Source organism: Capra hircus, chromosome 1 (genome assembly GCF_001704415.2).
Source record: "Capra hircus breed San Clemente chromosome 1, ASM170441v1, whole genome shotgun sequence".
Classification (NCBI taxonomy): domain Eukaryota; kingdom Metazoa; phylum Chordata; class Mammalia; order Artiodactyla; family Bovidae; genus Capra; species Capra hircus.
Genome location: NC_030808.1, coordinates 151,555,088 through 151,570,914, shown reverse-complemented (window position 1 = coordinate 151,570,914; position 15,827 = coordinate 151,555,088). Strand labels below are relative to the sequence as shown.

Sequence of the window (15,827 nt, the reverse complement as noted above, 5' to 3'; positions counted from 1 at the left end):
GCCTCTCCACTCTGAACGCACTTGGGAGGGCAAGCAAGCTCTCACGACATTTCAGCATCTACTTTTTTCCTCCTGCCCATATGAAATAGCACTGAATCCAGTGTCTTATCCTTTCTCTCGTATTACTTTATTTCTTCTTCCTTAGCTTTCCTGGAGTATGTTCCTGCCTCCCTTGCTCCAAGCTATCTAACATTTCTATGTCTTAAGTGCCAGCAGAAGTGAGCCATGTATACTTCTGCTTGACTAAGGAATGGGAGGGTTGGATAATTTTCTTCTAACACTCTTAAAGTTTTCAGAGTTCCAAGCATTGGTGGACAAGTTTACTCATGTCTTGGGACTTCATAATCAGTTCCTGCTCTCAGATGACAAATGGACCAACTATGGTGTTAATGAGTTTTTCAAGCTCTGGCACCAGGCTTTTGGCTTTAGGAACCAATGCTCATTCTGATTTATTGTCCATTTGTACTAAAATATGGATCAGTGGTAGGAAAATGCATTCACATGTTTTGGTTTGACTAAGAATAGAAACAGATTTTTGTAAGTGGATGTTACTGGTACCCCACCCAGACCCCCTTACAGACGGGCTTCCTCATCGTCCAGCTGCTATGAGTATTGGCTGCTCACATGTTACCCGCAGGTTCCGTCTCTCTCTGAGGAACTGCCCTTCACCAGCCTTGCCTGGAAGGTTACTCCCTGTCCCCGTCTTCGGGCAGCAGGTGGAGTGCAGAGGCTTGGATGCCAATTGTATGGTGTAACTCAGACTCCAGAGTTCCCCACGGGATCAGGCTGAAGCTAGACTTTCGCTGAAACACTGTCTTGCTTAGTGCCTTCCCCAGCCTGACCCTGCTTACCTTTGTTCCCTTCTTTAGAGAGGGCTTCCTCAATAAATCATGAGCATCTAAATGGCTATCTCAGGCTCTGCTTTGAGGGCATCTGACCTGTCTCTCTGGTTAACTACTAGAGGTGGATTGAAAGTGAAAGTGTTAATCACTCAGTTGTGTCTGACTCTTTGCAACCCCATGGACTATAGCCCGCCAGGCTCCTCTGTCTACGGGATTCTCCAGGCAAGAATACTGGAGTGCATTGCCATTACCTTCTCCAGGGGATCTTCCCGACTCGGGGACTGAACCTGCGTCTCTCATGTCTCCTGCATTGCAGGCAGGTTCTTTACCACTGAGCCACCATTAGATTTTGCCTTTTCACTGATTCTTATTCCTCCGTCTTAAACAGATTGCAAAATTCACTGAAGTCACAGCTGAAGGGTAAGGGTTTTATTTTTATTGTATTTACTAAAGCTGTTTCTCTTTATTCTACTGTCTTGGCCTTTATTCTTGATCTGAAGAGGAAATATTAATGAAGACTGAGAACAGGACCCTCAGGTGGATAGGAAGGCCTTTTTCAATTTCAGCTTTTCTTTTGTTGGGGAAGATGTACCTTTGCAGACATGATCAGAGTTTTCTCCAGAAAGTTTCTCTTGGAACACCCAGATTTCTAAGACCGATCTTCTTTCTTCCAACTCCTGAGGAAAACTGGTAAATGAGTTTTGACTTCAGAAGCTAGATTTTGAATATCCTCAGAAATTTAGAATTTTTTTCCAGTGTTCAAAATCAATTGTATTTCTAAATGCTGACAGTGAAAAAGTGGGAAACAAAATTTAAAAAGCCATTTGCAATGTACACATGACAGGAAGTGCCAAGTTATATACTTAATAAAATATAGTTGTCTGTTTGCTGAAAATTACTAAAACAATGATAAAGAAGACTGAATATGGTTAAATGTCGATCTCTCCAAACAGATCTATAGATTCAGTTAAGTCACAATCAAAATCAAAGCAAGATATTTGTTAGTGTACAAAAAAAATGGTTCAAAATATATGTAGAATTGTAAAGGACCCCAAATAGCCCAAACAACTTTGAAAAAGAGGTAAAGGTTGGAGGACTCATGCCAGCTATAGCCTTTCAGTGGGAAAGATAAAAGGGTGTGGGCCACAATGTTCTTTGACAGTTGTTGAATGTCTCCCAGTTGGAACAGAGAGCACCTCTGGCTGTGACCTCCCACGTTTCACATAGATGCTGAGTTGATGCTGAGCCCTTGATCTGTTAACCCAAGAGAGCCTCTCTAACCTGAGGCCCGGACTCTGTACATGTAAACTGAGCCATCACCATGGAACAAGAGGAGACCGGGAGTAAAGGATCCTCAGGGACGGATATCGCTTTATAACCAATCCATGGAGATTGGGGTTTGAATCCGTTTTTTCACTTTAAAAAATCCAGTACTCTAGAATCTATTCAGTGATTCTTTATTCTCCCAATTTTTGAAAGCTTCTTTTTCTTAATTCATTTTTTAAGAATTGAAAACACTTTGTTTAAGATCATATGAACCAGATGAGTCCAGAAAGATCAGGATTGAAGTCCTCTGTCCTGAGAAAAGTACAAGTGAAAGTGAATGAAAGTGAAGTTGCTCAGTCGTGTCCGACTCTTTGCAACCCCATGGACTATAACCTACTGGGCTCCTCTGTTCATGGGATTTTCCAGGCAAGAGTACTGGAGTAGGTTGCCACTTCTTTCTCCAAGGGATCTTCCCTACCCCGGGATCAAACCCAGGTCTCCAGCATTGCAGGCAGATGCTTTACCATCTGAGCCACCAGGGAAACCTGAGTTACAAATTATAGTTACATGCATATTTCCTGCAAATCAACAACCCCATGGTTCTCATAACTCTTAAACTTCTACCTTTCTTGGAACTTACAAGAAATATCAGATGTGAGATCTTTTCCCCTTAGAGGTAGGCCCACTGGCATGCCTCCTTTTGATCATTAGACACCAGCTGATGAACCTGGCGCTCTTCGTGGCCTCTCCCAGCCCCGATCCCGCTTCTCCCCATCATTCTCACTCTTGGAAGTGACCTGTCTTTGTTTGCTTGAGACAAACCAGAGACTGTCAGCACTCAAACCAGGAAAGTTCCAGCAAACTAGGACAAGTTAGGCACCCTATCCGTTGGTATTTCTTACTTTATTTCGTGTCAGCAACCACATTGTTTGCTGCCTGCAGAACTTGAGCCTCTCCACTGTATCCCTGAAACATTCTCTTCACTCTCCTTTCCCTCTCAAAGTCATATGGAACCTTCCATAAGAAAGCACTCTTGACTCTGCCACGTCCTTGGAATATTCTTTATCTATTCTGATCCATTGGTTTTCAAGTCCCATCCAAAGAATTCTTCACCTATCCCTACTAATATGCCAAATAGTTATGTTTTCATAAACTAAATTTATCCAACTTTAGGACTGGCCTTTATTATTATGTCTTTAGTACATTTTTGTTATTAAAATGTCCTTTGAGTGTAAGCTTTGGAGTCGGGCTGTCTGGTGAAAACCTTTGCCCATCTGTAAAACAGAGCTGTAATCATACTTACCTGTAATGTTGTATTTATATCTTAAAAATAAGGCAAGGCACGTAAAGCACTTAGCCAACGTCTAGGCACATAGTAATTATCAATAAATGAGAGGGTAGTTGTTGCATGCTTACCTCCACCCTGATGATTGCCCGGCTTATTACTATCACCATTTAATGTCCTTACTTTATAAAATAAGTCAACTCTTTCTTAGTCTCTAAAAGTTTTGTTTGAAATGTGTTAATCTATAAACTTCCAGAGTCTATGAGTCACAGCTCTGGCTGGTTATATGACATTTGCTCCTAATTGCCTTACAAGAGATCTTTAACTGTCTCTTGTACATGTAATTCCAACCGGATTGTCATTTAGAGTTATGCTTCTCAAGCTTTAATGTGCATGTGAATCACCTAGAGATTTTGTTAAAATATAGATTCTGATTCTGCAGGTCTGGATGGGGCCTGGAATTCTGCATTTCTGATAAGCTTCCAGATGAAGACCCCACTGCTGCTCAAAGGACCTCCCTTTCAAGTGGCAAAAATTTAGAATACTTACTTTCTTGACTTTCTGTGCTTTAGTATGCTCTGTGGATTCCTTATTGCTGTTATTAAATATAGTCGATTTACAATGTGTTGGTTTGTGGTATAGTGTAAAGTGATTCAGATATATAGAGATGCAATCCTTTTCAAATTCTTTCCCACTATGGTCTGTTACAGAGTATTGGATACAGTTCCTTGTGCTGTATAGCAGGACTTTGCTGTCTATTTTATGTATAGTAGTTTTTGTCTGCTAATCCCAAAGTCCTAATTTATCCCTCCCACCTCCTCTCCCCTTTGGTAACCATAAATTTGTTTTCTATGTTTGTGAAGACTCAAGCATGGCGTCTGTTTCTGTTTTGTGAATAAGCTGATTTGTGTTGAATTTTAGATTCCACACATAAATGACACCATATGGTATTTGTCTTTCTCTTTCTGACTTCTCTTAGTACAGCAATCTCTAGGTCCATTCATGTAGCTGCAAATGGCCTTATTTCATTCTTATTTTTATGACTGAGTAATATATATACGATATGTATCACACCTTTATCCATTCATCTCTTGATGGATATGTAGTTTGCTCCCATGTCTTGGCTATGGTGAAGAGTGCTGCTATGAACATGGGGATGCATATATCTTTTCGAATTATAGTTTTGTCTGGATATATTCCCAGGAATGGGGTTGCTGGGTCATGTGATAGCTCTGTTTATAGTTTTTGAAGAACCCCTGTAATGTTTCTATAGTGGCTGCACCCATTTACATTCCAACCACCAGTGCAGGAGGCTTCCCTTTTCTCTGTGGAGTCTTTTCAACTCACTATAGTTCATGGGGTCGCAAACAGTCGGACATGACTGAGCGACTTCACATCACATCATCACATTTTACTTTAAGTCATCAGAAACCTCAAGGATCTGTTATAATTTGTTATATAAATTATTCTCCAATCTAATTAGTTTTGAAAAATGGAAATTCTTCTGTTCGCTAGTGATGACTTTGTCACTTGTCAGTCTTACAGTGTGTGGTTGGGGAGCAGGAATGAGGGTAAGATGAGTGTTCCTCTTGCAACTGGCTTCCTGGAATAGCAACTTTCATACATATGCGAAGAGGTTAAAGGAGCCCTGCTCTGCTTAATGGGAGAATTGTTGACTGTGTTGGCTAGGCCTGAATGCCCTCATCACTATTGCTCTGGACGGACCCACCAGTTCCGGCGACCTGGCTGATCTTCTGTACATTGAATTTGGGAGAGGATTTGAGTACCGAACACAGCTCACTCTTGGGATGAGGGATCTTGGGAGTCAATTGTCAAAGCACCTGGTGAGTTACTCAGAAAAGGCTCATGAGTTTAAATTTTCTATTTGTTTTGTATATAGGGTTCATATTTAGGCTTATGAAGGTGAACTAATTTTGCTCGTTTGGGAGTAGAACCAGGCTTCTCTGATTTTGTGAAAAGCCAAAATGAGGGAGTGTTTTGAATGAAACATCATATCATAGAGCAATGTCAAAGCATGTTTCTTTTTGTTATTGTTCTCTATTTATTTATCAAAGTATAGTTTATTTACATGGTATTAATTTCAGGTTACAGCAAAGTGATTCAGTTATACATATATATATATGGATATATATATATATATATATATATATATATATATATATATATACACATATTCTTTTTCAGATTCTTTTCCCTTATCGGTTATTACAAAGTATTGGCTCTAGTTCCCTGTGCTACACAGTAGGTCCTTGTTGGTTATCTATTTTATATATAGTAGTATGTTTATGTTAATGCCAAACTCCTTATTATCCTTCCCCCACAACTCTCCCCTTTGGTAACCATAAGTTTGTTGTCTATGTCTGAAAGCATGCTTAATTGATATGCTTGGCCAAGAGAAAATGAAGAAGAAAGAAGAAACTTAATAGCACCTATAATCCTGCCCAAATTGCAGTCAATAAATATGCCACCACAGGGTGTCTGAGCTGTAAGAGTGACTTGGCTGATCCTCCAGTCAGCTGGTTTTCACATTCCTTGCAGATACTAGATGCCAAAATTCACCACACTGAATATGATTCTGCTGTTTAAGATATGTGTTCTTTCTGCAAATGGCCTGTGAATAGAGCTGATTCCATAGAGTTCAGTTGAAAAAATAACATCTGTTCCAATCTTGGAAGAAAAACGAGTGATGTGATGATGGACCTCCCATGTCGTACTTTATGATGAAAAGATGTTTAAAGGTTGTCTTGACTGATGGAAATTTTTGCCTTATGATCTATTTTTAGAACCTAATCCCTAAATAAGATGCATCACTATCCTTTTTCTTTTAGAAACATACAAGAATTCAAACTAGCTTGGTGAAGGTTTTCAAGTTATCTGTGACTACTTTCACCTTTAATGAGAGAGTGAAAATTTGCAATTTGCTTATAATTTTTAAAATCTGTAATCAGCATTTCAAGACACTTGCCAATAAGGTGCTGGCTCCTGATACTTTCCTCTTTATAATCAAATTTAATTATTTTTGGTGGTGGTTTAGTGGCTAAGTCGTGTCCAGCTCTTGAGACGCCATGGACAGTATGTAGTCTGCCAGGTTCCTCTGTCCTTGGGATTCTCCAGGCAAGAATATTGGAGTATGTTGCCATTTCCTTCTCCACAGGATCTTCCCAACGCAGGGATCAAACCCAGTCTCCCACATTGCAGGTGGATTCTTTGCCATTTGACCAACCAGGGAAGCTCTATTTATTTTTAATTGAAGGATAACTGCTTTACACTCCTGTGTTGGTTTCTGCCAAATGTCAATGTAAATCAGCTATGGGCATATCTAGTCCTCTCCCTCTAAAACCTCCCTCCCCACCGCGCCCTTCTAGGTTGTTACAGAGCCCTGATTTGAGTTCCCTGAGTCATAGAGAAAATGCCCATTGGCTATCTAGCTTACATATGATAATGTATATGTCTCCATGTTAACTCTCTCCATACATCCCACTGTCTCCTTTCTTGCCTTCCACCCATGTCCGTGAGTCTGCTCTGTATATCTGTGTCTTTATTGCTGCTCTGCAAATAGGTTCATCGGTATCATCTTTCTAGATTCTGTATGTATATGTTAATAAATGATATTAGTTTTTCTCTTTCTGACTTAGTTCACTCTGTATAATAGGCTCTAGGTTTATCCACCTCACTAGAACTGACTCAAATGTATTCCTTTTTATGACTGAGTAATATTCCATTGTATATACGTACCACAGCTTCTTTATCCATTCTCCTGCTATCTTCTGACAATAGATCTTGCATATAGATATTTGAACAGTGTGTTCAGTGTAGTAATTATGTAAAAATAATTACTTAGAGAATATAGAAGTTTTCTTGTAACTTAATGTGGAAGTTTTGCTGTAATTCCTTTCTACATGGGAAAACGGCATCTATTTTACAAAATTTTTTTCTGTCTCTGAAATTTGTAATTTAAAACTGGTAATTCATAGAGGGAGGAAGTTATTCTTCAGACAAGGTTATCAATTTTTAGATGTCACATAAGTGCAATACTGTATAAGAATTGTTTAGTTTTAGAAATAGCCCATTTTAACATTAATAGTAAAATATGCTGTAGGACATTAGTGATCCAAAGAAAGTTGATTTCATCTAATATGAAATCACAGAATCCATTTTGTTATCGTTGTTGTTTGGTTTCCCACATTTCAAGTTTTATTGGGTTTTCTGAGGTTTACGGGGCGGGGGGGACAGAATTTTCTAGTATCAGAAAAGAAACAGTACATAAAAAGAAACAATTTAGAGGAGAAATTGTGAAATGGTTATAACAAAATATTTTCATTTTTCATCACACTCGAATTTTGATGGGAAACTTCTCAACACAAAGATTGATTCTACCCCACTGAGGCAAATCACAGTATTTATCGCAGACAGAAGTTTCCTTAAAATAAATATTATGGGTTAATTGTTCTCCAGGCAAGAATACTGGAGTGGGTTGTCATTCCCTTCTCCAGGGGATCTTCCTGACCCAGGAAGTGAGCCAGAGGGGATCTTCCTGACCCAGGAAGTGAACCTGGGTCACCTGCATTACAGGCAGATTCTTTACCAACTGAGCCACAGAGAAGCCCCCAAATGTGATGGACTAGGTCAGTTTTTCAGGGGACAAATAACTAGGTCCGGGATGAAATTCACTCAGATTTTAAAAATATATAACATGCTTCTTGGCCAGAGTAGAAAATGTAACCAGAGTATAAAATCTCTTCATATGCCCACCCTCTACAGCAAGTGCTTCTGAATGGTGAACACATAATTGGTGTCTCTGAAATCCTGTCCTACACAAACTGTTCTAGAAGCATTTACCATTGAACTCCATGCCAAGCAATATGACAATGGACAGAGTCTAAATTCTCCAGCATACAAATATTTTACAAAACAGGAAAAGGAAAAATAACAGCATGTATTCTTTTTATTGAACAAACTGTTAGGGGCAGAATTATATGGGGTAATTAACAATACCATGGTCAATGTGGGCACAGGAGATCCCATTAATAAATTAGTGTGCAGTGAGTTGGCTGTGGCAAAACTGATGCTTTTTTGAGAACACAAAAGCATCTTTGAGTTTATTCTGAACTCCTCATATGGTGGAGAATGCAGACCACGGAAGGAAGGATGAAAGGTGAAGCCTGTCTCCCTCACCCTCTCTAGGGCACCTCGAGCTTGGGTGTGAGTGCGATTGGGCGGTGATACCACCAAGTGTAATGTATTCCTACCCTCCTCAAGGTCAATGTTGCGGAGAGGACGTGCTGCTGTCTATTCTGCAAGTGCATCGGAGGAGATGGCACAAGGGGAGACCCTGGACCAGCAGGGAAAACGGTGATTTTAGTTGCAATAGTGGCTCATTTTATTTGAATATAGTATGTTTTCCAGAAACGAGTTTAGGTAGAAATAAGGGCTCCCAGGTAGAGCCTTTGAGGTAACCGTTTATCACACTGCTTCTATGTCAAGTTACATAGGCTTCTTGGTTTTCTAAATTGGAGTCTTTTTTAAAAAAACCTTTTTATATAAGCATCAAGAGAAACACTGCTGATGGGATGTCCCTGGCAGTCCAGTGGTTATGAGTCCATGCTTCCACTGAGGGAGTGTAGTTTCAACCTACGTGCCAGGCGGAACAGCCAAAAGAATAAAAAGAGAGAGAGAGACTGCCTAGATTGTTGATTATCCAGTGTTCTGGCAGTGATGACAAGATGCAGAAAAACCAACTGGGATCCCTTATGTTGAATAATGAAAGCCTCCTAAATAAGGAGTCATTTTAATTTCCATTTTTTAATGGCTGCAGAGTCATTTAAATCAGATAGGGAAAAAGTTGTGTAGTCTGCTGAAAAGCTAGATCAGATCACCCTGTCACAGCAAGAGATGCCAAGATATTTCATTCAGCTCTACCCAGACCAAAATACTGCCAGAAATATATAAGTAAAAACAGACCAAGTCTAAAAACAGTTAACTAGCAACAGATTCATGTATTTCCTAACCCAAAGAAGTTAATGTACCCTTATGTGAAAATATGATTTGGGCTTTGAAGAAATGTTCAAATATGCATAAACATACTATAGATGTGTTTAACAATTTCAGTACTACTCATTTACACATGTGTTTGATTTTGGATAATTTATGGATAGCACTGTAACTCCCAGATCACCATGGCTGTCTCTCTGAAGAAAGTTTTTGTACTAATTATTTCCTGAATGCTTTGATTTCATGTACAGAGAATGGTAGAATTGTTTTAAACAGGTATCAGGAAAAATGGAAAGAAATATGTGTGGTCTCTTTTACATGTAGCATAAATCCTCAAAAAGAATTTTTAATGAAAAGAGGAGAATTCTAGCCTGGGACAAATATAGCTGTATTCATTGAATGTTTGTCTAGGAAAAAAACTCCAGCTCTATAAACCCCAGCTCTAAACCCCAGAGAGAGCTATGGAAAATATGTTTCTCACATACCTACCCTTGAGTTATCTGGATACTTGTCTCAAAATTCCATTTATTTTTATGCATGTAAATGAAGCTTAGGTTCGGGGGCGGGGGGGCTGTATTTTGCAAACTCATACTATTCTACATAAAGTAAAACTGTGAAGTTGAGGAATTCTTGCTTGATTACCTCTGAGTTTTGGTCTACGGACTGCTAATGTATTCTTCCTTTCCTTATTCCCAGGGACTTCCAGGTTTTAAAGGCAGTGAAGGCTACCTGGGAGAGGAGGGCACCGCTGTAAGTCAAGGTGTAACCAGCTCCATTTATTCCTAAGAACATATCTACACTATGAAAGCATTTGTATCAGTTCAGAAGGAAGCGAGAAAAGTCAAGTTCTAAGGATTCATTCGCAAAGTCTGAGGTTTTTCCAGGTCACCAGTGTTTTATTAACCTACTGTCCCCTCTTGGACTATCCACCAACACTGTATAATCAACTCAGTGAAAAACGTCTCTTTTTCACTAGGAGAGTCAAATCACTGCCATTTCCCCCTTCCACTCTGCACAAGTAAACCCACTCACCACACTGTTTATCTAGGACCTTGCCCTTTCTTGTATCTATTCATCCATTTACTTTCCTTTTCCCTCCTTCCTTCCATCCATCCATTTAATAAGTGTATATCAAGCATCTCACAGTTTATCACATTATTTATCAAAGACTTCATCATAAATACACTCATCATTCATTTAACAGGTACATCTTAAGGTATCTTTCCATGTGCCAGGCACAGTGCTAGACCACAGAAATAAAAATAAAGAAAAAAAAAAAAGATTGCTTCTATCTCAGGTAAATTCCAGACTGGTGGAAAGACAAATGAGAAGCAGTAGGTCTAGTTGTTACACACGAGAACTCTGCTCGAGGTATATGAGGTGCAATGTGATAGGGTGGGGAAGTGCAAATACTGAACCGCCTCGGGTGGCAGCCTGAGAGGAAGGCTGCAGATAGGGGGTAATGCTTGGGTGGCATCTGAGGACAGATAGAGCTTTCTCCAGGCTAAGGGGGGAAGAATATTCTACCACAGGGAGAACAGTGTGATCAAGGGTGTGTAACTGAGTCAGAGAATTGTGTGTTTGCAGAATGACATACGGTCAACATGGCCAGAATCCAGGACACAGTGAGAGGAGACTAAGTTGCGAGACCCAGAGTTCTGGGAGTCTCGAGTACTCTGAGAAAGACTTGGAGGTGTCTTCTAGTTGATGGGCATCACTTAATGATGTTTAGTTAGTTAGTTCAGTCGCTAAGTCATGTCCAACTCTTTGCAACCTCATGGACTGCAGCACACCAGGCTTCCCTATCCGTCACCAACTCCCAGAGTCTACCCAAACCCATGTCCATTGAGTCAGTGATACCATCCAACCATCTCATCCTCTGTAGTCCCCTTCTCCTCCCGCCTTCAATCTTTACCAGCATCAGGGTCTTTTCAAATGAGTCAGTTCTTCGCCTCAGGTGGCCAAAGCAGGGAATTTCAGCTTCAACATCAGTCCTTCCAGTGAATATCCAGGACTGATTTCCTTTAGGATGGACTGGTTGGATCTCCTTGCAGACCAAGGGAGTCTCAAGAGTCTTCTCCAACACCACAGCTCAAAAGCATCAATTTTTTGGCACTCAGCTTTCTTTATAGTCCAACTCTCACATCCATACATGACTACTAGAAAAACCATAGCCTTGACTAGACAGACCTTTGTTGGCAAAGTAACATCTCTACTTTTTAATATGCTATCTAGGTTGGTCATAGTTTTTCTTCCAAGGAGCAAGCGTCTTTTAATTTCATGGCTGCAGTCACCATCTGCAGTGATTTTGGAGCCCCCAGAAATAAAGTCTGTCACTGTTTCCACTGTCTCCAAGATGTTCAAGCACAGGATTAAAAATGGCCAGGGCATGGGTTTAGAAAGCGTGCTCAGGCAACATCATGGGGGATGGCAAGGTAGGGATTGCAGGTAGAAGTCTTGCAGCAGCAGGTACAGGACAAAATTTAGGGCAGTGTGAATAGATATGTTAAGGAGGTTGAATGGATGTACCTTGGTGACCACTTGGGGAGAGAGTGGCTGAGGATGACATCTTTGTTTCAGCTCTCAAGACTGCACCAGCTGGTGGGATTACCAAGACAAGGATCACAGGAGTGGTTTTAGGTTAAAGATAGAAAGAGAGAAAGGGAAGGAATTTGGTCAAGAAATCTGCCCCTTGCTTAGGTCATACCTAGAGCATCATGCTCCGATGTCTCATCAATTCTTCATTGTCTATTCCCAGAATGTCTTCTGAAATCTTGAGAATACATTTCAGCTGCCAGTTGCTATATGTCTGTTCTACTTAGATACTACCCCACCCTGGAGAGTATCCAGGTGGGATCCAACACAGAGGGTTGTCATCAGAGGAGCTCTGATTTGCTTCCACTGTCAGTTTTGATAAGCATGAATTCTGGGTTATAAACCCATGAGCAGTTGTGCTTTTTTTTTATCCAACATGAAGGTTGTCAGATTTCCAGGACAGATTCCAGATGACAATAGGAAAGCTTGTCTGAGTCTGTGCTCTTCCTTAGGGAGAAAGAGGAGCTGGTGGACCTGTGGGGGAACAAGGCACTAAAGGATGCTATGGTGTCAAAGGCCCTAAGGTAAGGGTTGCACGAAGCACTGTGAAGGCTTCCCAATGTTAGTTCCTTTTCCCACACTAACCCCTGCTGTCCTTTCTATTTCCAGGGAACCAGGGGACTAAATGGACAAGAGGTATGGTGCCAAACATCATTTATCTGCCCATCTGTTACCTAGAATTATTTTTGAGGCGATTGACCAGTAGATTGTACAAATGAGGCTTTGTTGACCTTCCTTTTTATTGCTAATCATTTCATTTTGTTTACTAATGCCTTTTGTTGCAAACAATGTTTGTTTTTGGTTGACAATTTCTATGACTCAGTAATGTTTAATATGACCCAGGGCCAGCCTAGCAAACAGCGTGTATATAGAACACAAAATCTGACTTTTTATTTGGTGTCTGGCTTCTTTCCACGTAAATGCAGTACTCTGTATTCTGATCACATCTGTCTTTTCAGGGAGAAGTTGGGGAAAGTGGAATTGATGGCTTAAATGGAGAACAGGTAGAACCTTCTCTTTGTATCATGAAAACCCTCTGAGCTAGTTTTCATTAAGAAAATGAGAATTTGAGTTTATTGTTCTCTGTGTTTTAGGGTGACAGTGGTCTTCCTGGAGCAAAAGGAGAGAAAGGCAATGAAGGAGCCCAGGTAGGCATTCAATAAAGGGACAACGTAGAAACGGTACTGGGAATTCAAGGTGTGACTAAACAGTAAGACAGTTACACCAGGTATAGCTGTCAGCTAGGATCATGAAAGTGTTTTAGGATAACCAGAAGACCTCAGCTGCACGCAACAAGAAACATTAATTTCTGATGTGTCTGGGAAGTTCAGCTGACCTAGGCAGTGCATGGCTGACCTTGGCTCATGTGTCTGTAGGTTGGCTGGGGGCTTTGTTTCACTTGTCTCTTATTATCCTTCTGGGAGCAGAGAGCTGCCCGGCCTTTTATGGCCGTGGCTGAAGCTCAAGGGAGCAAATAGAAACACACAAGCTCTCTCGAGGCCCCTTGGGGCCTAGGCTTGGAACTCTCATGGCGACACTGTAGATCTTACAACTAAATCTTATTTCTGTTGACCAGAATGAGCCACGACCAAACTCAGGGGTAGGGAGTCAAATATGGATAATCTTTCTGAATCTCAGTTGCCTCATCAAAAGAAGGATAAAACCAATACCTGGTGCACACAGTAGTTACAAAATAATGGACAAGATAATGAATCTGTCTGGAACACAGAATTTACCACTGTGGCGAATAATTGTGGCCACTGTTAAATTACTCACGTGGTGCCTGAAACTATTGGTTGTTCCTCTGCTTTACAAAATAACTTTGGTAAGAAAACACTTGATAATTTAAATCGGGGAGAAGATAAGCTCCTTGTTTTTATTAACGTCACTTAAAATTCTTGTCCTTCTTCTCCTTTGTGTTGACTTTAGGGGATACCGGGAGAGAGAGGAATTTCTGGAGACCATGGAGCAAAGGGCTTGCGTGGAGACCCAGTAAGTGTGCTGGACAGAGGGGCTGCAAACTAACGTCACGTCAGGGCTGGTTTCCCATCAGCGTTTCTGGTGGGGAGAGGGAGCGCTACTTTAAAGCATTACCGTGGCAGTTCTGAGTTGAAATCGTCATGGGCACAACTGTTTAGAGTTTTAAGAGCAAGTCCCTTGTGCCTGATACTATTCATATACGAGATGAGTATGGAAAGTGAGACAGTCTTGCCACTGTTTGCGTATGTAATTTTTGAGAAAACATTTTCAGAACTTCCTTGTGCTTCAGAGCTATGAAGGCATTCCACTTCATTCCATTTTCTTCCTCAGTTCAGTTCAGTTCAGTCGCTCAGTCGTGTCCAACTCTTTGCAACCCCATGAATTGCAGCACACCAGGCCTCCCTGTTCATCACCATCTCCCGGAGTTCACTCAGACTCACGTCCACCAAGTCAGTGATGCCATCCAGCCATCTCATCCTTGGCCGTCCCCTTCTCCTCCTGCCCCCAGTCCCTCCTAGCATCAGAGTCTTTTCCAATGAGTCAACTCTTCGCATGGGGTGGCCAAAGTACTGGAGCTTCAGCTTTAGCATCAGTCCTTCCAAAGAAATCCCAGGGTTGATCTCCTTCAGAATGGACTAGTTGGATCTCCTTGCAGTCCAAGGGACTCTCAAAAGTCTTCCCCAACAACACAGTTCAAAATCATCAATTCTTTGGTGCTCAGCCTTCTTCACAGTCCAACTCTCACATCCATACATGACCACAGGAAAAACCATAGCCTTGACTAGACGGACTTTAGTCAGCAAAGTAATGTCTCTGCTTTTGAATACACTATCTAGGTTGGTCATAACTTTTCTTCCAAGGAGTAAGCGTCTTTTAATTTCATGGCTGCAATCACCATCTGCAGTGATTTTGGAGCCCAAAAAAATAAAGTCTGCTACTGTTTCCACTTTTTCCCCATCTATTTCCCATCAAGTGATGGGACCGGATGCCATGATCTTTGTTTTCTGAATGTTGAGCTTGAAGCCAACTTTTTCACTCTCCTATTTCACTTTCATCAAGAGGCTTTTTAGCTCCTCTTCACTTTCTGCCATAAGGGTGGTGTCATCTGCATACCTGAGGTTATTGATATTTCTCCCGGCAATCTTGACTCCAGCTTGTGTTTCTTCCAGTCCAGCGTTTCTCATGATGTAATCTGCATAGAAGTTAAATAAGCAGGGTGACAATATACAGCCTTGACGTACTCCTTTTCCTATTTGGAACCAGTCTGTTGTTCCATGTCCAGTTCTAACTGTTGCTTCCTGACCTGCATACAGATTTCTCAAGAGGCAGGTTAGGTGGTTTGGTATTCCCATCTCTTTCAGAATTTTCCACAGTTTATTGTGATCCACACAGTCAAAGGCTTTGGCATAGTCAATCAAGCAGAAATAGATGTTTTTCTGGAACTCTCTTGCCTTTTCCATGATCCAGCGGATGTTGGCAACTTGATCTCTGGTTCCTCTCCCTTTTCTAACACCAGCTTGAACATCAGGGAGTTCACGGTTCACGTAGTCTGGCTTGGAGAATTTTGAGCATTAATTTACTAGCATGTGAGATGAGTGCAATTGTGCGGTAGTTTGAGCATTCTTTGGTATTGCCTTTCTTTGGGATTGGAATGAAAACTGACCTTTTCCAGTCCTGTGGCCACTGCTGAGTTTTCCAAATTTGCTGGCATATTGAGTGCAGCACTTTCACAGCATCATCTTTCAGGATTTGAAACAGTTCAACTGGAATTCCATCACCTCCACTAGCTTTGTTCATAGTGATGCTTTCTAAGGCCCACTTGAATTCACTTTCTAAGATGTCTGGCT

The 15,827-nt window shown here is 41.0% G+C and overlaps 1 protein-coding gene across 1 annotated transcript in view; it reads left to right on the top strand.

Moving 5' to 3' along the window:
• The window catches only part of COL6A6 (collagen type VI alpha 6 chain), a 174,179-nt gene that overhangs the window by 78,937 nt on the left and 79,415 nt on the right, over positions 1 to 15,827 (top strand). The window contains exons 12-19 of the mRNA XM_005675709.3: positions 5,083 to 5,237; positions 8,674 to 8,766; positions 10,102 to 10,155; positions 12,453 to 12,524; positions 12,610 to 12,636; positions 12,960 to 13,004; positions 13,095 to 13,148; positions 13,930 to 13,992. Of these exons, the coding sequence (XP_005675766.2) occupies positions 5,083 to 5,237; positions 8,674 to 8,766; positions 10,102 to 10,155; positions 12,453 to 12,524; positions 12,610 to 12,636; positions 12,960 to 13,004; positions 13,095 to 13,148; positions 13,930 to 13,992 (563 nt within the window). The remainder of the gene's footprint in view (positions 1 to 5,082; positions 5,238 to 8,673; positions 8,767 to 10,101; positions 10,156 to 12,452; positions 12,525 to 12,609; positions 12,637 to 12,959; positions 13,005 to 13,094; positions 13,149 to 13,929; positions 13,993 to 15,827) is intronic.